The 25,414-nt window shown below is 41.4% G+C and overlaps 1 protein-coding gene across 1 annotated transcript in view; it reads right to left on the reverse strand.

The window, feature by feature from the left end:
• Positions 1-25,144, reverse strand: part of pde1cb (phosphodiesterase 1C, calmodulin-dependent b) — a gene marked incomplete at its 3' end in the record, with an annotated part of 73,265 nt that extends 48,121 nt beyond the window's left edge. Inside the window, exons 1-4 of the mRNA XM_071546003.1 lie at positions 24,895-25,144; positions 22,986-22,994; positions 12,894-12,944; positions 12,303-12,468 (exon numbers count right to left, since the gene is read on the reverse strand). Of these exons, the coding sequence (XP_071402104.1) occupies positions 12,303-12,468; positions 12,894-12,944; positions 22,986-22,994; positions 24,895-25,144 (476 nt within the window). The remainder of the gene's footprint in view (positions 1-12,302; positions 12,469-12,893; positions 12,945-22,985; positions 22,995-24,894) is intronic.
• Positions 25,145-25,414: the final 270 nt, after the last annotated feature.

Below are 25,414 nucleotides of genomic sequence, written 5' to 3' on the forward strand. Positions count from 1 at the left end.
ACAGAGATGTTTTTTTGAGGACCCCCTACCAGCACATACCACCACTACCAGCTCTTCCTTCTACCGATGAAGAATGATGTGAGCTGAAAACACATAACAAATATTTCCTACTTGCATATGCTGGACTCTCTTTGGTGGAGGTGGTGATTGGGGAATAGGTGTAAGTAGGTAATATTGTAGTATTTATTTTATTTAAGGGAATTATCTGCCTAAAGGAACTGGGAGAAATTAGAAATTTAAGGCTCAAGGTTGTGTTTTTTAATATTCAAAGAAAACACCATAGGTACATACAAGGGACAGGCAGCAACATAACTGAATTGACCTGACAAAAGGGAAAAGAAAAGAAGAAAATGAGAAAAATGAATAGACTCCCCCATTGACCCACCTAACCACCTGCAAACATACACACACACACACACACACACACATCTCTGTAAACCTCAGTATGGTCTTCATTCTGTCCAAACCCTAACCCTAACTCTATACATGTGGACATTTACAGTAATTTACAGTGATTTCCAGTCAGATATAACATGCAGTAAGAAAGGGATTCAGTTTGAGCTCTGAGATTGGTTGCAAGCTCTCTCTATGTTTCTCTCTCTCTTTTATGTTTTCACTCTGTCTATCCCTGTTAGCATCACACATAAACACACACATACTGTAAATAAAACCACTGTGAGGTGAACCCTTGCTCTTTCCTATATCCTAATATGGATTTCCTAATTTAGATGAATAAAGGGAGCAACAAACAAATTCATGAACACAAAGAGAGCCAATGAACTATAAATTTACACATAAATATGAAGCACAAAACACCAAAAAAGCACTCAAGTCATTCACATAGAGGTACACATACACACACACACTTGTTGAAAACAGAGTAAAAGTGTGTACTTACAGTCCCCGGAGCCTGAGCCAAATCTTTTCAATCTGTTCCGGCTGGAGGTACTTTAGGGACGTGCTCTCAAACTCCTCGATCTCTTTGGTGGGAGACTCCATGTCACAAGCTCGCAGAGGGCCGGATGTGCCCACAGGAGATAAAAAAAAGTTTAATCCCTCTTAAGTGTGAGCAGTCAGGAAGGAGCAACACCGGTGAGAGGTTGCGTTGTGGCGGGACGTGGGACGCGGCAAAGGTATCCTCTCGCTCCCTTCACATTTGCACCCGCAGCTGCGACAAACCAGCCGTCATCCTTCTCTTTCTTCTCTCTGTTCTCTCTCTCTCTTTTCCTCCCCCTCTTCTGTTTTGTTCTCTACCTTGTGTATGTGAGTGTCAGTGAAACTCAGTAGTAGCCTGTGCAGTGCAGCGCTCTAGTGGTTGTGACAGTCGTGAAACGGCACAACTGTATCTCTTTCTTTTCCCTCTCTCTCCCTCTCTCTCTCTCTCTCTCTCTCACTCTCTCTCTCTCTCTCCTCTGTCTCTCTTACTCGCTCACTCCTCTCCTGTGTGAGCGCAGGGGTCCTGGAGCCGTGCCATGCTCTCCCAGCAACAACGGGATGCAGACGGCAGGGCAGCGCAACCCGGGATTAACACTCATTGCTGAGCTCTCCAGAGAAGAGGGAGGGAGGGTGGAAAGACGGGGGGGGGGGGGGGGGCACACTACCAGTGAAAGAGAGGGAGGAGTCTGGCTGATAATGAGAAACCGTGTTCTGTTTCATCCACTGGACTGTGAGGGAGTGAGGGAGGAAAATGAGTGGGGATGGAAGAGAGAGAGAGAGACAGAGAGAGAGAGACATTTAGGAGATGATGAGGAGGGTGGATTGGAAGACTGGAGGGAAGGAAGGATGCAGGCATGAGTGAGTTGGATTTTGAGAGTAAATCACAGTTAAAGAAAAGATTTTAAAGATAGTGACACAGCTTTTCTCTATGACTCTCTCTCTCTCTCTTTTTTTGTCTCCGGTCTGTCCCACTCATGCACACTTATACACTCGGGTTTGCATGTCACCAGGAATAAAATGGTGAATATTATCTGGCGCATTATAAGACGCACTTCATTAGAGACGTGGATCAGAATTTAAAGCGATGCACAACCACTTTCCACTAGGTCTATAATGCACTCGTCTGAAAATGCAGATAATACATTTGCTGTACAACATATTTAAATGTCATGCCAGAGAGGATTAAATACCATGGCGTGCAGACAGTGTATTGTCACTGATTTGGTTGAGATTATTCTGATCCAATGAGTGCATTCTGGAACATCCCATATTCAATCCCCTCAAATACAAGTATTGCAATGCATAAATTCTGTGTGAATCAGTTCTATGGAGGTTCAGAGGGCGCTATTGAATGAGATTAACAGATCTCTCTCTCTCTCTCTCTCTCTCTCTCTCTCTCTCTCTCTATCCCTCTCTCCCTCCCTCCCTCCCTCTCTACCGCACACACACCAGAGCATCACAAAGCCACAATGTTGTCCTCTAAATCTTTAGGAACAAACAGAAAATTTGATGTATCACCCTCATTTCAACTACTGTGGTTTATTTCATTATTTTTTAATGGCTTTTCTACTTCAACTGGCAGTCAACAGTGAGAGGGAGAGAGAGAGAGAGAGAGAGAGAGAGAGAGAGAGAGAGCGAGAGAGAGAGAGATGACATATGACAGAGTGCCCATGTTACATGTGAACCCAGATCATCGTGGTTACATGGTATCCACCTTAGCAACTTTAGCAATTCTGAGTATTCAAGTATTTACTTTCTCTTTCAAGGAGCACATGTTATTCTACAAGCCATCACATTTTTCCATATTTTGAATGAGATGCCAGTTCATTGATTTCAACATTTTAAATTGCCGCTGACTATCTGGAACCATGTCTGGAATTACAGATTATACACTCACTGGCCACTTTATTAGGTACACCTATCTAGTACCAGCTGGTAATCTGTTGCTAAAGCCCATTTATCATAAGGGCCAACAACTTGTGTGTTGTGAGATGCCCTTCTGCACACCACTGTTGTAAAGAGCTGTTATTTGAGTATGTGTGGCCTTTCTGTTAGCTTGAACAACTCTGCTTATTCTCCAAGGTGTATTCGGCCACAGAACTGCCGCTCACTGGGTGTTTTTTGTTTATCGCACCATTCTCTCTGAACTCTAGAGACTGTAGTGTGTGAAAATCCCAGGAGGGCAGCTGTTTCTGAGATGCTGGAGCCACGGTCAGAGTTGCTTAGATCACGCATCTTGCCTATTCTAATGTTTGGAGAACAAAAAACTAAAGCACTTCACCATGTCTGCATGCTTTATATATTGAGTTGCAGCCACAAGATTCGCTGTTTGGAGGAGCAGGCTATTTACGTTAACGAGCAGGTGCACCTAATGTTGTGGCTGTTGAGTATATACTGTATTCAATATAGTAGTGCTCAACATGCAGCTGCTTTTTAAGTGCATTTCAATCACTCCTAAGATGGTGTATTTTATGACCACACTCAATAGCAATAGCTACAACATTTTTGAGGTTCTTCTTCTGATCTTCTTCACATCTTCCTCTTCCTCCCTCTCTGAACTCCCAGTAAAGAACCATGAGAATTTAGGGCTCCGTCTTCTCATTTTCTCCATGTCGTAAGACTTGCATGGATGACTCAGCCCAGCAACCCCCCTTCCCACAGCCCCCCACGATACCCTCAGGTCTTTCAATTACTTGATGTAGGAGGCAGGGATAATGCCAGGGCGCCGCCTCAAAGAGGTCCCCGCTTTCATCTGCTGAGATGGGCCCTCCGTGAGGAGGAAGGAGAGAGGTCTGTCTGTGTGCCACGATGCCTGCCGATGTTCTCTTCAAAGGCACACTCATCTACCCCATCTCTCTCTCTTTCTCTCTCGCTCTCTCTTTGTCTTTTGCTTTCAGTTTCTCTCTCTTTCTCACTGCCTCACTCCAATCCACTCTTCATCATTGTTTTTTTTGTTTTTTTTGGGCTTTTGTGGAGGTGTGCTGGCCCCCAGGAGACCCCAGGCCAGAGGCAGAGTCGGCAGGTCAACTTGAGAGGAAATGCTTTCTTTTTTTCATCCCTTGACTTTCACCATAATATCTGTAGTCCCAACCTCTACAGTAACTTCACATTCCACTGCCTCGTGTTCACAGGTCTGCACTCTGGGACTGATGTACCATGTCAGCTGTATGTGTGAGTGCGGCACTGAACAAGCCCTGCGAGAAAGGCTGTTTCAAAGGCCTTTGAAAGTCACTTTGAGGTGTATTAGATTCCAAATAACACTGCACATTTCCTTTTTGAAAGTTATTTTAGGCAGTGTTCACATAGATCCAATGAAAAAGCCACCAAACACAATAATATCTGACGCTGAATGAAGCAGCGGTAGCTTGAAGTTTACAGAAATGGACCGATGATCAGATGGTTGCCAGTTAGAATCCATAGATCAGCTGGTGTGATCTGGGTACGGGAAGTGAAGAATAAAACTCTGTCCTCCCTTAAGGGCTGTTGTCAAACTGCTCTTGAGCTCTCGACACCGGACTCCCACCTGCATCCGTTAAATAAGGGTCCTTGTCTGGTTAAACAGAAGATCTCAAAAGAAAGTTGACAACAGTAAGTATTTATGACTCATTCCCATGGCTCCTAAAATGTGAATCTCTCTGTGACAACTGTTTCTGTGACAAGTCTTGATAGTCTCAGAACGCCAGGCTCACGCATATTACCAGAGGGTAAAAGGGCATCTGATAGAAAATATTTGTTACAGCAAAACTATTTGTGATGGCAAAATTTATCAGATGCATAAAATAGCAGGCTCGAGAATACAGCCTTGCTGAGGGAGATGTGGCCTGGAGCTTGAGCACCAAGGAATCTCAGAGAATAATTACAATACCAACTGATGAATGAAGAACCTTGCCAAAAACAAAATACTACTGTAGGAATGAGGCTTAATTAGATTTGTTCATGGAGAGAGGGCACGATACAGCGATGCTATGCTAATATTTGAAGAAATATTAGGAATACTAGGAGGCCTTTTTCTTGCTGCTCATTTCCAAATTTAATTTGCTGCTAGAATCTGAAACCTGATGACTTTAGTGACCCCCTGAGTCCCATAGTAGCAGTGTTTTACATCACTGTTGCAAAGATGACTCTCCGCTTGCTCTCCCCCTCTACAGAGAGAAGACATATCTAGAAGGGGTGACATGAGGCTGTCATAATGCAACTTGATTAATGGAACTGGAATAAACTTGTGTAAGGATGCAAGTTAATTTTCAATCAAATTCAGGTCAGTCAGTTGATCATTCAGTCAAACAGCGCTCTCTCACCTTGTATTGATGGATGCTCACTCACTCGGTGTTACAATCTCACTAAGCTTTGCAACTGCAGTGGCTAATTTATGCATGACAAAAAAATATACATATTTTGCCGGCAAATGTTTAATTTGGAATTTATTAAGTTTTCCCACTGCTAACGAAACAGCGCTCTCTCACCTTGTATTACGATACGATATGATACGATACGATATAATACGACACGATACGATACGATACGACACGACATGACATGACACGATAGAACTTTATTGTCAGATTTCTATGAAATTTGTTATGCATCATAGCAGCTCCGTTTTTAAAATCACATTGTACATAAAAGTCATAATCACACCATATGCGCTGTGGGACTGGACAGCATCTGTACCTGTACTTGTTCACCTACAAACAAGTAGGGTGAGACAGTCCTCGTCCTGTTTTGGTTGAGACTCTAGCTTTGTGTCATAAGTCAATCCTGCACATTTCATGGGAAATCATACCCTTGGACACAGAATAAACACATAGAGAGCAACACAAAGAATAAACCAATTTTCACGGCGATGGTCTCATTTTTCTACAGCCATTATACTATGCTGCCAAAATCAAATTGAGAATGATATATTCTACACATAGGAGCATTAATAAGGAATCTCACTGCAACACTGAGAGTAATTAGTGTCTGAGGGACACATTTTAAAAGATATACACAACACATCCATGGCTGCACAGAAAGCATATGATAGTCATCACAGAAGCAAGACTTAAGACAGAGTTCAAAGGAAGAGAAGTAAATATAGCAGAATGTAAATAAATGGCTGTTGCAACTCAAGTATCCTTTCCAGCTTGCCTTGGGGGACTACAAAGCAATAATATAGTATGTCTGAATGAGTGATTATGGAACAGGAAGGAGATTTAAAGATATACCTTTTATTTAATCTCAAGATTGATGAACCAGCAGTGAGAGCCAAAAATGGCTATGTCCGTTCACGTAATGATAATCAAAATATGCGCTTGATTTATTTCTATCACAACAACTGCTCACAGAAAAATACCTAATGAATCAAGTCTTACAAAAATGAATTATTTGTATGACTACGACGGAGGGACCTAATGGAAATTAAGCTCTGCTAAGGTATTCTTGTCACTGTGCTCAGGCTCCCTCAGCTCACACATCGAAATCAAGACATTAACAACCCCGGCCATTTGGAGGTGCATGAAAAATTCAGATCTCATTTGAATTTCCAGGCAAGTTGATACGGATATCTATGCATCAAAATAGCATTTGGCTTTGCGGTAATGACCACATTTTGGTGAACATCATCTATCACAAAATATGATTTCCCATCTATACTTCATTTCTTTTTTTGTGTCGGATGTAGTGGAGATGGAAGGCTGGCTGGGGGAAATTGAGGGCACTGCACCGTAAACCTGGCTATATTCATTTGCAGAGTGTTGGAGGTGGAAAAAAGCCTCAGTGAAGAGGCTTCCTATTCATCCTCCAGGGAGATTCCTATAGGTCGAAGGTCACATATACACCTGACGAGGTGAGGAGAGAAGCAATCAGGTTTCAACTATATCGAGTAATATGGAGGCCATTTTCTATTACACAAAGCTTTCTGTTTTGCATTCTCTTACAGTTTTGAAGGCCCACACCGTAACAGTGGCATAACGCCCCCTGTCGCCCAAATAGTGGCTTTGTTTACATAATGACTATCAACGTTTTCACTCTGAAATGTATTTTCTGCACTTTTGATAAACTGAAGTGGAAGTATGCGGCACGTAAACATGAGGAAGTAAAACTTGAAGTGATATTTATATTAATATTTATAAACACTGATCTATATTTTGACTTATTTTGGAGGTGCAAATATTTTCTCTACTGACTCATTTTCATCTAAAAGTCAGCCCCTTGAAGAGCCTATATCATTGATGTTGGGTGAAAACCATGCATGCACCGTGCATTTTTGAGTTTATCCATTGGCTTTTGAAAGGGTTTCAAAGCCAAAGAGGTCAGAAAATGTTTTCAACCCATAGAGAACCATGTAATCCTTCAACTGAATTTGAAACATGAAAATCACCAAAATTGCAGCTCCAAGGTTTTCACATGACAACAGCAATGTGTGACCACATCGGACATTCACGGACATAAGATAGCATGGGAAGTCAATTATTGTAATCATTACCAGTCACTAGGACTGCACCATAATTTAATTCTATAAAATTTGTGCATGAAACTGCTAATGTCAAAATGTTTGATTCTCATTCTTAAGTCTCCTTCTCTATCAGCAGCAAAACTATGGCTCCCACATGCCCTGGGGGCAAATTGCAGTCCAGGACAGACGGTGATATTCTGTCCCAGAGTTCACTGCAGGGTCAAGGCTCGGGAAATGCCACACTCACAGTAACTCACACAGCTCAAAGTGACAAGCATCACAACAAATGTATGCTGCGCAGACAAAATACACACCAGCCCTGCAAATGTATTAACTGTACTCCATCATGTAGCTGCACTAAATCCATTACTGTATTAAACAGACACAAAATGTAAGCAAAGCACTAGAAGTAGAGGTCTATTCACAGGTTCAAGTAATCATGGGTGAGCGGTTTGCAATTCACATTCAGTACTAAAAGGCTGCTACATGAGCAAAGTGAATTCACTGTATTTGAGTAAGGTCAGGAGGCAGGAGGTAAGGGTGAGGGCAAATCTAAAGAAATCCCCCTAATCTATTTCTTGCCTCCTATTTATGAATGCCATTAAAGAAAATGGACTACTCTATCACAAAAGATGTCAATACAAACACAGGGCTATGCTTCTCGAAAAGTACATTTGGATATTAACATTACCTAGCATGTGCTATATGTCCTATGTCTTAATCCTAGTGTGTCCACATGTAAGAAAAAACATTTTACAATATTCAGTGTTGAACTCAACTTTGTATCCAATTTGCAATTAACGTTAAATCTCTTAAATGAAATAACAAAATGTCTTTCTTTCACCACTTTCACATCTTTATAATATATAAATTCATCTTTGATTATAGCCAGGGTGGTAAAAGGGTCACTTAATGAAACACTATTGATCTAGTTCAATCAATACCCCAAAAGTTACATTATTCTGGAAAGGTTGTAGGCTGCACACAGGGGAAGAAACATATTGATTACAGCATGTTATTTAAGCCAAGGTCGTAAGCTATTATACAGACAATGTGAACACAAACAGTGTGAATAAATGGATAACTTGGACCACATTAATATGAGTATTTGGTAATCTAAAACTAAATTTGATGAAACATGAGCCTGCAATCTGTAGACAAATTATTGCACAAAGATCACAACAGAGAAAACAAAGTGCAGTTACACAATACCAAGGTCACAGCTTCAAATCCCCCAAGAGCCACCCTAAATTAAAACACATATATCTGTAACAGCTGGCTGTAATATATCTCTGAAGGCTATAAGTAACAACAGGGGTGGTAAAAAGTATTGGTAAAATTGATTAATACATCCAAGTCTGCTTTCACTTGAAAGAATACTGTACCAACTTCATATCATTCCATAGCTGTTGATGTTCTTACACTGCAAAAAAGCCCATCTTCACAAGTCATTTAGTCTCATATTCAGCCTTCTTATTTAAACCAAGAGAAAAAATCTGCCAGTGAGGTGATATAAGTCCATTTTTTTCCAATGCAGTTTCACTTGTTTCAGGAATTTTCTAGAAATTAGTGTCTTGAAACAAGTCAGAAAAAGGCAGATAACTGCACTACTACGAAAATGACAGTTGATTCTACAAAATTCTTGAAACAAGTTGATTTGTATTGGAAACAAGTGAAATCATGTCACAGCATTATCAGATTTTTTCACTTTTAAATTACAATTTTAGGACTCAATAACAGACTAAATGACTTCTTAAGATGAAGATTTTTAATTCACATTTCATACTAGAGGGCACCCAGTAAAAATATGATACGACAGTCGTAGAATGGCCATAACGTGATATCACACTGAACAAGGTCATACACTGGTCAACTCTGCACAATTCTGATGGGCAACACTGAAGGAGTTGCCTCAGTATTGGTCCATTGATTACACTGTGAAATTTAGTTAGTTGGAAACATGTGAATAGAGATTTGATTTCATCTTGCTTCTGTTACTGGGAACATTGCCCATCTACAGCGCCCAAAAATTGCCTTGTGTATAATAGCCTTAATGCAGAAATATCATGTGGCAGACAGCAGCTCTTTAACGTCATAATCACCGCAAGGTTCATCCTCAGTCATCGTGATGAATAGCTCTGCCATTTGCCCCTTTGTTACCAGTCACACTGTCCAGTGGAGCCTCATTAGCCGGCTAGTGAGGCTAGTGATGGGGGTCGGTGCTGCACAGGGGAAGTCAGCGGGGGTCTGTGAACCTGTGGCTGCAGTCAAAGGAGGGGTCAGCCTCCGAAACTGTGGGCTACCAAGAAGGAGACAGCTGCCTTAATCAGCTGCAAAGTTCACGGCAGCACATGGCATCCAATTAACCAGGAGATAAATCAGACTGCTGACCGCACCTCTGGAGCGTCTCTGAGTTTGAGCTGCATGTGTGTGTGTGTGGGTCTGTGTGAGTGTGTTTCTGTTTGTTTGTTCTGCATGTGTGCATGGTGTTTGTGTGACTATTTTGGTGTTAGTAACAAGAGTACAAATGGGCACAAAATGCTATTAGCTGGTTAATGAATTTAAGCAATACCATTCACAAACTGCTGGATTCACCACAGCCCATTCAATAGCCAGCCAGTGCTTTAAAATGCGCATAGCACCCCTAACAAGCGTAAACAACAGCATGACACCAGCCACACCAATGAGTCAGCGTGTGTTTATACACTAATGACTCCATATTGTTTGCTGTCCCTCACTGTGCGGCGAAGGATGCACTGGATTGTGCTGTAGCTGGAGCTGTGAAGCATGTTTAACTGGTGCAGTCTTTGCTAAATGATAATCAGAAAACTATTACAGTTGCTGTTATGAGTCTGAAGTATGAGGCATCCATTCAGCTGTTTGAGAAATGGACTGAAAAATGTGTGAATACACTCCAACAGCTGTGCTGCGTTGTGAAAATTGAGGGAAGACCAGAAAAATGCAACCAACCAAGCACATTCAGTGAGACGTCTGGATACTTGGAGGGAAATGAACTGTGGAGTTTAATCAAACTTGTGTAACTGTTGAAAAGCACTACCCAAAACCACTCTTACTTGACTCTAATTATAGTATACAATATAATCTAAACGTTCTAAATTTCACCCCCCCTGTATTTATGCATAACTCAGTTGAATTTAACCTTTATTCAACCCCAATTCTATGACAGTGGCTGCTGACCTTTAACTCACTCACTCCCTGTGCCTGCCCTTGCTACACATCACGTGAATCTATCTCCATTCTCCAATAAAATCTAATTATGCTCGCCTGGAGGATAACAGCCAACTCTGGCCTCGGAGGTGACATAGTGGTTACGTCACTTTATGGATGACTGCTAGCTCCCTGGTCATTTAATCTCCATGTGCCATAATCCTGCCATTTGTCATTCAGTCGCAGGTCCCTGCAACGCTCTCTGTGGATCTGCCCTCCATTAACCACCCTTGGCCTGGTCAAAGAGGTCTGCTGACCTCATGGGACTTCCCAGACAAATAAATAAGGAAGAAGATGGCCGGACATTCGTAACTATGAGAGTGAATGAGAAAAAACAGGGAGGGAAACTGAGTCTTTTTCTACAGGCTACAGTCGAATTTTGGTAAATCCCTAAATTCACCAGCTGCAATCACCTTTTCAGTAGTCAAATGGGTTTTACAAATAGGAAGACCTCCAAATTGTGGTCAGTTACCAGTCAAAGGGGTTGGTAGGGTATTTTTAAGCGTATTTAACCTTCATTTAACCAGGTAAATCAAATTGAGATTACAAACCTCTTTTTCAAGGGAGCCAATACACAACTATACAAATTTTCCACCCTCCACCAAGGATTTTTCGACGGTCTGCTCTGCATGTCTAATATATGACATTGACATAGGTCACTGTCTCTGTGGACAAATGAACCGTTTCCTCTCTGAAAGGTGAGAGCGCCTTGTGTTCCGGTAGCTGTCCTGCACTGCCTGTGTTTTTCTTTTCTATCTGGGCTGTAGCTTTTTAAATGAAGGAGCAGGCTGTGTCCAGTCAAGTGGAAAATCACTTTCTCCTTGTCGCCACCCTACACCGGAAAAGGACTTGTGTTCTCGGGGAGGCTACGGGAGAGTACAACAGCACTGCAATTTGAGATAACATAGAGAAGCACCCGGAAATAAGAATGCGTTCCTGCAATGAGACTTTGAGAGAGCAGAAACATAAAATAGGGTAAACAATAGTCAAATGAGATTGCCGCAATATCACACCAAACACCCCTGCTGAGACTCTGTGAATGTTTGCTATTTTAAGTCAAAAAACCTCGCTCTCCAAGTAGACTTGCCATAACCTCCTGTCTGTTTTGCATACAGCCAAAAGCCCCTGACAAATGCTTACTTTTTGCCACCTGCGGCATTTGTAATGGTCTCCTGAGCCAGCCAGGTTAATTGGAATCAGGCGTTAAGTGACGTTCAATATTCTAAACGTGACAACAAATTATGTTAATGGTGGTTTGAAGTCCTTGTTATCGCGGTGGAATCAATCATGTCCACGTCCCTTGAGGTCAGGAGAGATACATGGCAATTAGAATTGTGCGCGCTTCTTTGTGTGCATGTGTGTGTCTATCAAGAATGCTTAAATGTCAGATAGAAGATTATCCTCTCAATAGAAAGCAACCATTTTCAGAGGTTCTACTTTAAATCTTGCCAACTTAATAAGTGCCTCAAAATACAAAAGCAACACACAATACAGCAAGAAGTCTGATCACATATATCTGTTTGCTTCTGAGGTTGAAAGGTATTGAAAATGTATATTTACAACAACTGAGAAAAACCTGCATGTGGTATAATGAGCTGGAAATGGCAAGCGAGGTCCTACTGGACCCTAGCATTGGGTTCATGTCCTGAGTAATAAGTAAACCATAATAATAGCCTAATTGTTTAGCCTGGCAGCACCAAACCTGATGGCTGTTTTCTCAGTGGCCTCTGGTCCATCTGTTGCAGGGAGTTCATCAGCCAGAATCTCCTCAGGACTACGCGGGTCATTCAGGGGGGTCTTCTGCTCTTTGCCTTTGATCCCCATCCCCGCCGTGATGGCATTCCACAAAGCACTCTGGGACTTTGAGCCTGTGATAAAAAAAAAGGCTTAGTAGTGTTATGGTCATTTTGTATGGTGCAGTGAGGAAGCTTTCATCTATTTTCCAGACAGTAATGCTATATACATCAGTAAAGAATAAACTTAACAACCATAACTGTTATCTTTCCTATGATTATGCATGGGTCTCAGACTCAGTCAGAGGCAGCAAGAGAATTAAGAGCCTTTGTGATGCTGCCACCTTGTGGGTGTATAATGTCAATACTAGTTCATCATTCTCCCCCTATAACATTTATTACACTGGCATTATATTACTGTTTATTAGAGTCGCAGCACACTCAATCAGATTACAGATTATATTAATAATTTAATTCATTATAATAAGTGAAATGACTTATAATGAAGTGAATTGACTTATAATGAAGTAAAATGACACAGGCGTGAACATTAAACTTACGTGCAAAACTGGCCAGTGGTTTGGTAGAGCTCTCCCCGTCTTCATTTGCCACTGGAGGGAATACATTGATGGAACAGAGTCAAGTAAAGTGACAGAACTTGCTTGGGTTATTCACACATAAGAGCTGCCTGGCCATCAAATGCAATTGCCCTGAAACCCCGTTTTAAAGGATCATACCAGTGTTTTCGGCTTTTTTTTATTTATTTATATATTTTTTTTATCTTTCTCCAGTGGTTACCAATGACTTTAAAATTCCCTGCAAGAGCTTTTATGTCACCCATTGCCTTCTTTTCAGAAACTTTGTGGATTACTTGTTTGTACATGAGCTGTGTGTTTGTGTGGATTGTATATTCAGTTGTCATTTAGTCTTTATTTAATTATTTATTTCAAATCTCAATGGGATCTACCTGGTTAAGTAAAGGTTAAATAAATTAAAAAAATATATATATATATATATTGTTTATACAGTTGTTAAACTGCACACTTGAATATCCTGCTTTGGGTCTGCACAACAGTAGATTGTTGTTCTAATTATGCAGGAGCTAGTAGTTTTATATAATTTGCGCTCAGTGCAAATAAAGAGTGGTAAATGGATCTAAAGCTGCTGTGTGTCTTTTGCTGGATTTGAGTAGTTCCTATAGAAAACAGAAGACTGCGAGAGCTCAACAGAGTATATTAAGCTAGCAAGTCAAGATATACACAGGATGCTCATAATCGCTACAGAAAAATACATTACATAGTCTATCATTGTGATAATGACGTTTGTGTTGAATACTGCACATGCTTGTAAACTGTTTCTGAACTTTGGAAATCACTTTTTCGCCAATTAAACATGTACAGTATGAGTTAAAGCTGTTCAAACCCAGCCACCCTTTCCTCTGTCTGTCAAGCCAACACCATGTCACCCCTAACTTTAGCCAACAACATGCTAAATCAAACATATACTACTAAAGTTGTTATTTGCTTCATTTGAATGTGTTCTGTATGTTTCTTTATTTTATCTCTTTGTTTATTGTAATTATGTGTTGTGTTGTGTGCCTTGCTAGAGGCCAACTTTCCTATTAGGCAAAACATTTTTTTTTCCCCATTAGGGAATATAAATCTTTGGACTAGAAATTTGAACCAATGTGAGCAACCATGGTGAACAATTCAGACAATGAAAAATATTTGTATATACACACACTCACATATACCCACTAGTTAAGGTACACCTTCCCATTTACACAAACAGCTTGCTCATCTAGACAGTGAATCATGTATAAATAAAACACAAGTAGAGAGTGACAGAAGTAGACAGTGTTAGAGAGGTTCGTTTACCATTCAAATAAACATTAGAGCGGGCAAGAAGTGTGATTTAAATCACTGTCAAAAGAAGTGTGATTTAAGTCACTGTCAATGTGGTATAATTGTTATTGCCAGGCACACCAGTCCCAAAACGGCCACCCTCCTGGGATTTTCCCACAGTACAATGTCTAGAGCTTACAGAGAATGGTGAGATTAACAAATCACATCAGTCAGCGGGAGTCCTGTGGGCAAAACACCTTGTTGATGAGAGAGGTCAGAGGAGAATGACCACGCTCATTCAAACTAACAGGCGGCCCACAAGTATACAAATAATAGCACAGTGATATGTAGAAGGGCATCTCAGAATGAACAACTTGTTGAAGCGGATGAGGCTACAGCAGCAGCAGAAGATCATGCCTGGTTCCACTCCTGTCTCCTGTCAGCTAAGAAGAAGGTGAAGCTACAGTGGGCACCTGATCACCAAAACTGGATCAATGAAGAGTGAAAAAAACGTTGCCTGACCCTGGTTTCTGTTGCGACACGCTGATGGCAGGGTGAGAATTTGGTGCAAACAGCATGAATCTATGAGTCCATCCTGCTTCAAAGGTACAGGCTGCTGCTTCTGGTGATATAATGCTGTGGGGAATGTTTTCTTGGCACACATCAAGACCTTTAGTATTAATTGAGTATTGTTTGAATGTCAAACGCCTTAACATTGTTGCTGACCAAGTGTATCCCTTCATGGCCACAGTCTAACCTTTCCAAATGCATATTTCCAGGAGGATAATGCTCCATGTCACTCAGCACATGTTGTCTCAAGATGGAACATGACAGTGATTTTTGTTTAGTCCAGTGACCTGCACAGTCCCTAGATCTCAACCAGCACCTTGTTGAATCCATGCCTCAAAGACATAAGACATAAACTGAAAACTCTTGATTCTGTTTTAGATGCACCTCTGATGCACTCTTGGAGGTAATGGGAGCTGCGAAGTAAGCACAACCCAGTACAAAAATGCTGAATATAACTGGGCTGAAAGAGTATGGCATTGTGTATGGAGACAGATCAACATGATGCAATGAGGAAAACACTGTAGATTGCCGGTATGCTCTTTCAACCACCTCTTCATCTTAACAAGTCATTTAGTCTATTATTGAAGCCCAAAATTGGAATTTTCTCAAAAAAGTGAAAAAAGTGAAATTGCCATTGGTGTGAGATAATTTAATTTGTTTCCAATACAAATAAACTTGTTTCAATAATTTTGTAGATGTGTCATTTTATTGATAGTAGTGCAGTGATCTGCCTTCTTTTGACTTGTTTCAAGATATTGACACTCATTTCTAGAAAATTCCTGAAACAACTGAAACTGCATTGGAAAGTGGAGCTATGTCACCTCACTGGCAGAATTTTTCTCTTGGTTTAAGAAAAATAAGATCTGAAGGCTAAATATGAGACTAAATGACTTGTTAAAAGACTTTGACTAGTTGGAAACCCAGCAGAGGCTGCCAGCTGCAGTACCAGCTGAGAGTTAAACAGGAGAGTCTCCAGCCAGTCAATGAGGTACCAGCACTTAGGAGTCACGCTTCAGAGAAGCTGATTGGCAAAGTGCTGCGCAGACCGAAACCCAAGCCCAGTGAGCAATTGATTACTGTGACACTTGCAGGTTGCCATGACAACTGCCATGCTTCCGGGCACCAAGGATGTGATGTCAGGTCAGAGGTAGGATGCTAGAAGTGAGAGGATGTGTCCTTCGAAGAGGAAACGACAATATCAATTTTCTGTGGTATTAAAGGATCTTTTTGAGGTGCCATGATGTTTGCAGAGACACCTAAGAAATTATTTGAGGACATTTCTTAGCAATGTTCTCTATTTAATTCCCTTTGTAGGTCCATATCTTGAAGGTCCAATATCTTTAACAGTCAATATTTGCCTCAAGCCCTAACCCTTGAACACATGTCTCTCCTTATTAAAGTGTTCATATCATCCAGGCAACTTCAAGCTTATGATCAAGAGCAAAAGTTGCATGCTTTGATTCTTGGTACTTCCAATTTGACAATGGTTACTAATAATTTTCCTTTGCAGTATATGTCTATCTGTGAACAAAGTTGTGTTTTATGGTTAAAGTTAAAAATAAGCATTCTTTTTATCCCCGCGACAGCGGGGGCTTTATGGATCACAATGTCGGTCAGTCGGTCAGTTGCTCAGTTCCCCACTTTTGGTCACATGGCTGAAAGTGTACCACAGGTAGTTAGATTGCAGACTCTCAATTGGGAGACTTAAGTCCGATCCCCAGCAGAGACGCTTCCACAAAATTCACTGTCACAGGGCTATTAGACTCTTAGTCTTGTTTTCAGTACTTCCCTCTGTGGGATTATCAAATTGAACAAGGATAACAGCAAGATGGATTTTGTTTCTTATCATACCGACTCATTGACTTGTGCCATCCACACTGTAGTGTGCACAACTAAACTATCAAGGAAGAACTAAGAAACTACCACTTCTCTCAAATGTGAGGACCCACAACATCCAGTGGCAACTCTTTTACAGTCCGCAGCATAGAACAGCTTCACATCACTCTATTTTCAACACTGTTTCAACCCCCAATCCCTCCCTCGCTCCTGCAAGAGCTTCCACAAGCTCTGCAACAAAAACAAGGCAAGTAGCACAAAAGTTCATCAACACTGGTTGTCAAGACAATGGAATGAATTCCAGGCGACGTCAGCAGCACACAGCTTTAGTCTAAGCCCCCTTGTTTCCATGGTGTAGTGGCATTACAGAGACGAGCGCCAACTTCGGTAGAATGGACTAATGTGTCCAGTCGTGCAGAGGCTGAAATGTGTTCTGTGTAACGATGTCACTGTGTCGGCACCAACCCCCAACAAAAGACCTTATGAGCATCAGACTCATCTTCAACCTCATTGCTCTCTCTCTCCCTCCCTACCTCCCTCTCTCTCATGCACACACACATTGTCTTTCTGTCACACACTCTCTTGCATCTCGCTCCCATGCAAACACACTCAGCATCTCCTCTCCTACTCTCTGTCTCCCTCCCCCCAAATTCTTACCTATAGTGATGTTGAAGCCATCAATGCTGAAGGTGGCACTCCGACCCTTCTTAAATCGCTGCTTCTTGGAGTTAGCTTCCATTGCTCTCGCACCTTCCAGTCACCCGTGCGCCTTTTAATCTGTTTTTAATAGCTTTTGTTCAGTTGCGTCTTATTTCTGTTTCAACAGGGGAACTCTCCTTGCGAAGAGAAAAATGTATTCCTCCGACTCTTGTTAGTCTCAGCGCAAGAGGAGAACTGTCAGAGACTCACCAGCTCTCGTGACAGACTCCGAGCTGGAGAATTTCTCTCAATTCCACATCCACCCCCTTGTATTTGCTGTACACCTTTTTTTCTTTTCTCTTTCTCTCTGCCTCTCTCTCGCTCTCTCTCCGTTTCTCACACCTCAACAAGCTCATTCAAGGAGCTAACGGCTCTTGATTTGTTTTTCTTCTTTACTCGCTCCCACCCACCCCACCCCACCCCTCTTTCCCTCTGTCTCTCTCCATATCATATGACTTCCCAAGAGGTAGGTGTGTGTGTGTGTATATGTGTCTAAGTGTGTGTTGGGGGGGGGGCATCTCTAGGGGTCTCTAAGTGAACGTGACTCCTCCTACTATCAAGGAAATACAGTAAAAGCAGTCAGTGCTCACTGCTGGTGCAGGGTTAGGGTTAGGGTTAGGGTTGAGTTTTTAACTAGACAGGCCTATTCTACCCACTGTTTGTCTCCCTCACACACACACAAACATACAAAAACAGACACAACACTTACATTTGTTATGTCACACATGCCATGGACCCATTGAGCATTGAGAAACAGAGGGAGAGAGAGAGAGAGAAAGAGAAAGATTATGTGTACAGAGCCAAAACTAGTTATAAAATCAATGCAACTGCTTTTCATTTTATGGGAGCTATTTACCCGTGTTATTGCACCTCCGCAGAAACATGAAGCCCATTGACGGCATACATATTGATCTTTCCAAACAAAGGTTGAGCTCACATTTCAGGTTCTATAACCACTCTGAATTGTAATGACTGACTCAATTGATTGAAAATATAATAGCCCATTGTAATCTAACATTTTTCAAGAGCTCGCAAACTGCCTCAAACCCCATTTACTTTTTTTTCCCCCTTGTTAATGGATGCTAATTAATTAATAACAAAAATTAATAACCAACAAAGGTTGGGTAACGCTTTCTCCATTCTTTCAAGTGTTCTCCAGGAAATGTCCACTCTTCATTATATGCTTATTGGAACTACTTTCTCCTTTAACCAATAGACATCTCTGCACCTATGCACGCACACATGCACACATAGATGCACACCCACACATACATACACAGACACAGACACAGACACACACACACACACACACACACACACACACACACCAGAGCAACAGGAGATAAAAAAGTCCCCTTTATTAGCACCATCTGACATTTAGCTATGGCATTTTTCACGTTTCATGTTCCCCTCTGATTAGTGTCTGTGGCTGTTCTTTTTAAAGGCTCCCGGCTTGTTTTCAGGGTTTCTCTCATGTAAATGTGCCTATGAAAACAGGTTTGGCATTGATGCTAAGACATTTAATTTTCATTTTATATTCCATTTGGGTACAAGCAGTGCACTTATTCATTACATAATTCACCTTTTTGACTGCACACTCCTGTCTATGGGGGAATAGCACATCAGTTATTTTTTATCTCCCTTCCTCTCTCCATTTTATTTATTATTGTTCATTGATCACAGGTGATAATGCTCTGTGCTCTTTGGGTTTGAGCCAAAGCTTTCTCTCTCCCTCTCCCTCTCTCTCTCTCCCTCTCCTCTCCCTCTCTCTCTGTTTCCCCAAGCCACCTTCCTAACAACAGCCACAATCAATTCTGCAATTTACTCCAGTAGCACATCACATTTTCTAAGGTACTTGACAGCGGAGACAGGGGATTTAGAAGCACTGTCAGGCCAGGTAAGACCATACAGTAAACACTCCTGATGTGTAGCTTTCCAGTGGCAACAAATCTCAATGGCAACCCCTACCACAGAAATATGCTTTGCAAAAATAAGGCACTGATGAGCACAGCGATTGCAAAATCCGCAATTTAATCAATAAATAAATTGATTAATTGATGCAACACAATTGTTGTATCATATACTGTCAAACAAATGCGTAAAACATAATTTACAGATAACTTTTTAGTAATGGAACTGTTAATAAAAGGATTGAGAAAAAATCCCAATCAGGAGATCTATCCAATTACAACAGAATCCATTTGAGTCACAGAGATATTATTCACTTGTTAGATAATTACTCCAGATCTCATTTAATTTCACTGTGAGGTACAGTATGAACAGTTTCTGCTGAATGCTCTCTTTGCCCCACTCTCCCCACCCTCCAATTCAGACGCAGCAATTATAAAAGTCCCTAATTTTGCTGTGCAACATCAAGTGCCTGCTCCATGGTAGGGTCTCTGTTCGAGAGGGAGTGTTTGGGAATACTAAAATGTTGTTATCTTTTCAGCTGTCAACCATTTGTTTGAGAGGCGTAAATTGGTTACAATATAGAGCTTATTAAGCTCTACTATAAGAATAGGCTGTAGTGGCTACTGCTGTGTCAGTGCATAATTAGTTATATTATTATATTAATGTAGAATTCCCTCGCCAATGTTAAATCCAATCTACATTATTGAATACAAAAAATGAGTGTAATTACCTGGGACATTTATCGCTGAGGTGCAATGTTTTCATGGATGTTTTCATGTTACAGAACAAGATTTTCTTTGAGTGTGTTCCATGACAGCTAGCTACTATGCAACTGTCATGCTCAAAGTTTTCCATTTAATGCATTTGTGGTTATAGGCGCTGAAGAAGTGATGATATATTATAAATACACTTCAGTAAAGGAAGGTTTTTATGCCCTTGCTTTTGTGTACCTTTCATTTTTTCTCTTTTAATTTTCATGTAAAAGGTTTTCAACTGCTACATGGTTGATGATGTTCTAGAATACTATGCGGTGTTCTAGAATGTTGTATGGTGGTCAGAATGCTACATGATGAATGGTCTACAATGTCATGGATCTTTTGTGGTGATTTGTAGGTGCTAGACAGCTTTTTTTTCTTTTGCCTACTCGGACTGCTACACTGTTCTCACTTTCTTCCAATTCTGTCATTTGAATTCCCTCTCTACTCATCCCTCTGCTCCCATTACAGGACACGACATAAAACCACACCGGTCAGTCACACAGCTTTAATAGCCTTTCCTCTATCACAGAAGAGTGCGATAAGTTATTTCCAACACAGTGGGAAATATTCGACTCAGTTTAGTGATTAGAGATGGAAGCTAAAAGTGGCAATTAAGAGAATATGACAGTGGGTCAGTGTCATCAGATCAAGGCAAATTGGACAAATCTAATTTACTTTGTTATGTAACAGCTGGCTCCACTGTGCCTTTTTGATTGGGCAAGCAGTAATTGGGAGCTGCTGATACATAACAGCATGGCAACTTCATTACCTTCAATCTCAAAGAGTCAGCCAAGAATTTTGGTAAACACATCACAAGCAAAAGACACAAAAGCGTGATGTGTAAAGCTGCAGCATGTTTGGTGGTTTTGAAGGTGCAAGGCCTTCCAACCTGCAGTATGTAGAGCACCAGCTGCTAGGAGAGATGTATCGTGTGGCCATACATCTGTGGCATCCTTTTCAAGATCCATTTCCTTCAAGGGTCATTACCAGGCTGACGTCACTGTCACTAGGCAACGGTGAGACCTTTCAGACACTTTGTGAAGATTGCTTACATTACACTGAGGATGACAAGGGGTTAATATTCCAAGCAGCACTCATTATGCTACTGTGATGTTTACAGTGTGTATACTGTAGTCGCTGTGTTATTTTTCAGCATCTATTATCCTCACCTCCAACTGTACAGTCAGAGATCTCTGGTATATTGCAATAGAGACGGAAATCATTGAGCTTTGGCAGGCCTCAGCAACAGGTCCAGATATAGATCAAGTGTCAAGTATGTTTAAAAAAAGATCAAATCTTTGACACAGAAACTTGCAATTTTCGCACATCTTTTTCTGTCACACTAATGATATGCCTTGGGAAAATTGCAGTTGAGACACACGCTTACAATTGCACAGTTTAAGAGTTTTGCTCCGAAATGACATATCATAATTTGAAAAAAGTGACACCTAACAATTAATAGCACAAAAAATTGCACTATGGCACTTTCTGAGGGATATTTGCAGATTAGAATTTATATACATGGACTTCAGGTAGTGATTTTTTTTCAATTAATATATCTGTTTGTATTTTACTGAACCACACATGCTTCTATACTTATTTGAAATGCCCTGTGTTCATTTCTGATGTTTTGTCAACACTACAGTGCATCGTTAGCACAAAAACGCACCTGCTTGCTATTATGTCCACTGAGGGTGAACTATCGCTCAACCTTTGATCTGGCCATCAAACACCAGCATAGGCGGTGACCAGCACACATTCATTACTTGCAAAGATAAAGGGGAGGTGAGGATAAACTTTGGGTATCAGAAATAGCCGTTTGCAGCAGATCAATCCCAAGTTAAGAATCCCATTTCTATCAGTAGTGCATATTTATATTCAACCTTTGTCTTGAACGAATTCGATTTTTGTAGAATATCACTGGAATAAGTGACCAAAATATAGGCGTAACCTTTCTCATCTACTAGAGGCTGATAGATCAAGATTTCACTGTATTTTTATTGTGTAATTCATCCCAACAGAACATCAGTATTGGGACATTTTGATTGTGTAATCTATCCCAGTAGCACATCACTATCAAGACAACAAGGACGCAATCAGAGTGAAAAACAAGCTCATTAGAGGTCTCCCCTAGACTGTAAGGCTAGGGAACGACTCAAGCTCCGGCTGAACTGTCTGTCCCTGCACCGCTGTTACCACAGTGACACTGTCATGTAATTAAGACACACAGGGAGCCAGGGAGCTTGCCTTTTCCCCTGCTAAATACTCATTAGAGGCACCTTTAAGGGTAATGTTAGCCTGTGTTGCTAACCTGAGGGAGATGAGCTGACAAAACAGTGCTACATGAACTGTCATGTCAATGTGGTCCTGTCACACAAACATCCTGAAGAAAGGGGGGGACTGTCTCGGTTGAGCTATACTACACAAGTTTAGCTAATGACTATTTCACCAGCATGGTGCTGGATCAAAGAGGCAAAATCAGTCAGCTGAGTGTTAGGTCAACAGAGCAGACGAGTTTAGACCTTTTGATTAGAACCGGGCATCTTTCACACCCAGACACTCTCCTTCCAACAGACCAAGGAGCTAATCACTGTTATTTGGACTGGGTCAGAAAAACACAGCAATACTGCCCTTTTCATGAAATATATCTCACAAATAGGGTGGGAAGTCCAATAGACTGTGCAAATTATAGCGCACTGGTCACTGAGGGCACACTGCATTGGAACAACTCCTACGCCAGGATCAAAATACTCACCATGGGGGATGATAATACAAAAAATCAGGTAATTCAGTAAATCATGTGCACGGTAGCCAGTTTCTTCTTGTTCTCTGAGGAAATACACATCAAAAGGAAGAAAGCTGACAGTAATATCCGTCTGTCTACAGCCTCTATTGGAAAGTAATATAAACTCTCCCAAATCTGCTTCCACTGAAGACACAGAGACTGCATCTGAATGATTTCTTCCTACAAGATTGAAGATCTGATAAGACCTTTCCCCTCAATAATGTGTCATACTGTAGCCTTGAACACAACCTTCCTCTGCTGTGCCCTATCTAATGTGCTATCAATTAAATGAATGCAATACCCAGGGTTTTAGTCCCACAATTGACTAATATTAACTAGGAGACTCCAGCTCCTTGTACACCATTGGAAACCCTTTGAATATGACCTAGTTCCTGTGCCAGCAACACAATCAACGCCGGGGTAATTGCAGCTCTTCAACATCACTGTCATTACAGAATCTCTTCAGTGGCCTATATTTACACCTGACTCTTATCTCCAAGATAACAAGACACACTCCCATAAAGCTGCTGCTTCACTATCCATCCTTTGTGGTTAGCAAAAAAAGAGCCATAGCAGAATTTAATGGGATTCATCCATCTTAAATGTGGGGATGTATGGGTGAAGAGGATTTCAGTGGAACCTCTTGAACTTGGGAGAGTGGTCTGCCTTGGCATGGCAGAGCTCAAATCAGAGCCGTTGTCTAAAGTTGCAAAAACAAATGGTAGATAGCTGGTCTCTTGCACCAGTAAGCTGCAGTGCAATCTCTTAACTTCATAACTTCTAGACCTAATTGAGGAATAACAGGGAGTCGGTGATGTCAGATCCAATGAGACCTCTACACCACTGGGACAGTCTGACATTAAGGAGACCCAACCAGATAGGCTAAACAGGAGTTAGGCGCCTGTGTTGTGTTCCTCAAGAGGAAGCAGCGGAGAGTACAGGTGAGACTCAGGGAGGAGACTCCTCACCACACGTGTGCCACACTGGGGAGCGGGGAGGAAACTCAACAGGAGTCTTCACTGTCATATGGTCATGGAAACGCCACAGTACAGGTGGTATTTTAGGAGCCAGCCAGGGACGGATCTTTTCCACTGGGACACATATGCAAGGGAGTTGGAACTACAGCCGGCAGTGATGGAGAAAGTTGAAGATTAAGAGGATGAACTGAGTGGAATACAGAGGACACAGAGTAAGAAAAAGGATGAAATGTTCACGAGAGATTATATGAATTTGATGAGTAAATATGCAAGATTGTTGAAGTGAATTGCCACATAAACTAGAGCCTGGACAGACTTCACACAGACCTGACTACTGTATACAGAAGCATCGAACTGTAAGCTGCTAGTAAAACTTAGTGCAAAGTATCTCCTATGAAAAACAAACCACAACCCTTCATTCATATGTAAAAATGAATAGGACTCTTGTTATTTTCTCTTGAATGACAGTGTTGCTTATTTCAGGCAGGGGGACACCTTTACGCAGACATCAAACAGATGCTTTGGTAGTGGAGATATGTTGCATTGAGGCTGGTCTTCAAAGAGCTCAGCATTCATGCATTCATTGAGTATCTTTTTTTTTTCAGTAGCATATTCACAATATTCCTCTGATGTGACCAGTCTCTCTCATCTGCATATAAATTAACTAAACACAGAAATGTGCAGTACATCTAACAGGACAGGTGTATTCAGGCTACAGGTGGCTGGTCAGGATGTTCCCAAAGGTTGAGAAATCTTGGATTCATGAGATAATTGCAGTGTGGCTTTTGCTTTTCATATCTTATTCTGTTAAAAAAGCACTGAAAAAAAAAGCGTGATGAGTCAGTCCAATATGTGCCAGATAGACACACTAACAGACCAGCTACATATCCCTATAATCATATTTTAGCATTAATTCAAAACTTTCAACATGACCTCCAAGCAATCTATACAAAATCAGTTTTGATTAAGCAGTATTGTATGCTTATTTGTTCCATAAAAGACCCTATCCTCATATATCTTACATCAGTTTTCTACTACTTATCACGATCATGAATTTATGTCATAAAGGCGTATGCCACCCTAAAAAAGGTAAATAACCTCTATTCAGCAAATCAAAATGGAGGGTAAACTCAGCATGCTGCCTGCATGAGCAACTCTTCCAAACTTACCGCTCGGTGGACACTCGGGAGTCTTTTTCCTCGAAGTTTGTTTGGCTCCATCGCAGTCCTGCGCGTTCAGAACCTCGGAGAGCGACTGCCGCGCGCTCTGCCGTCCGGTTTGGCTGGAAGCGACGTTAAACCGCGCGCTTTTCTTCTTGGCCCGGTCCGATTCTGGAGCGGACTGGCTTCGCTCCGGGTCATGCTCCGGCTCTGAACCCACTTTCACCAACGCGTTCCTCGTCCTCGTCAAGGCGGATGTCACAGAGCCCATCACCACGAGGTTGAAAGCCTTTACTCGGAGCTGGTTGCACTGTATTTGGGCTTATCTTTCATTTTATTCAAAATGTGTAGAAATTTGACTCCATTTTTGTTCCAATCACCTCTGGCAGCTACACTCTGAAAAATATCCTCTTCTGCAATTCACACACTGTAGCTTGCGAAAATAGCTCGAAACTTCATTTTGAGCGAAATTAATTAACAGTTAGCTATCAAGACGTTTGAGGAAGCGGAATGCAGAGTTTGAACGAATCATGTCTGCATC

Source organism: Centroberyx affinis, unplaced genomic scaffold (assembly GCF_046629955.1).
Source record: "Centroberyx affinis isolate AG114_WGS23_722 - 3 ecotype Tasmania unplaced genomic scaffold, CSIRO-AGI_Caff_v1 ptg005091l_1, whole genome shotgun sequence".
Classification (NCBI taxonomy): domain Eukaryota; kingdom Metazoa; phylum Chordata; class Actinopteri; order Beryciformes; family Berycidae; genus Centroberyx; species Centroberyx affinis.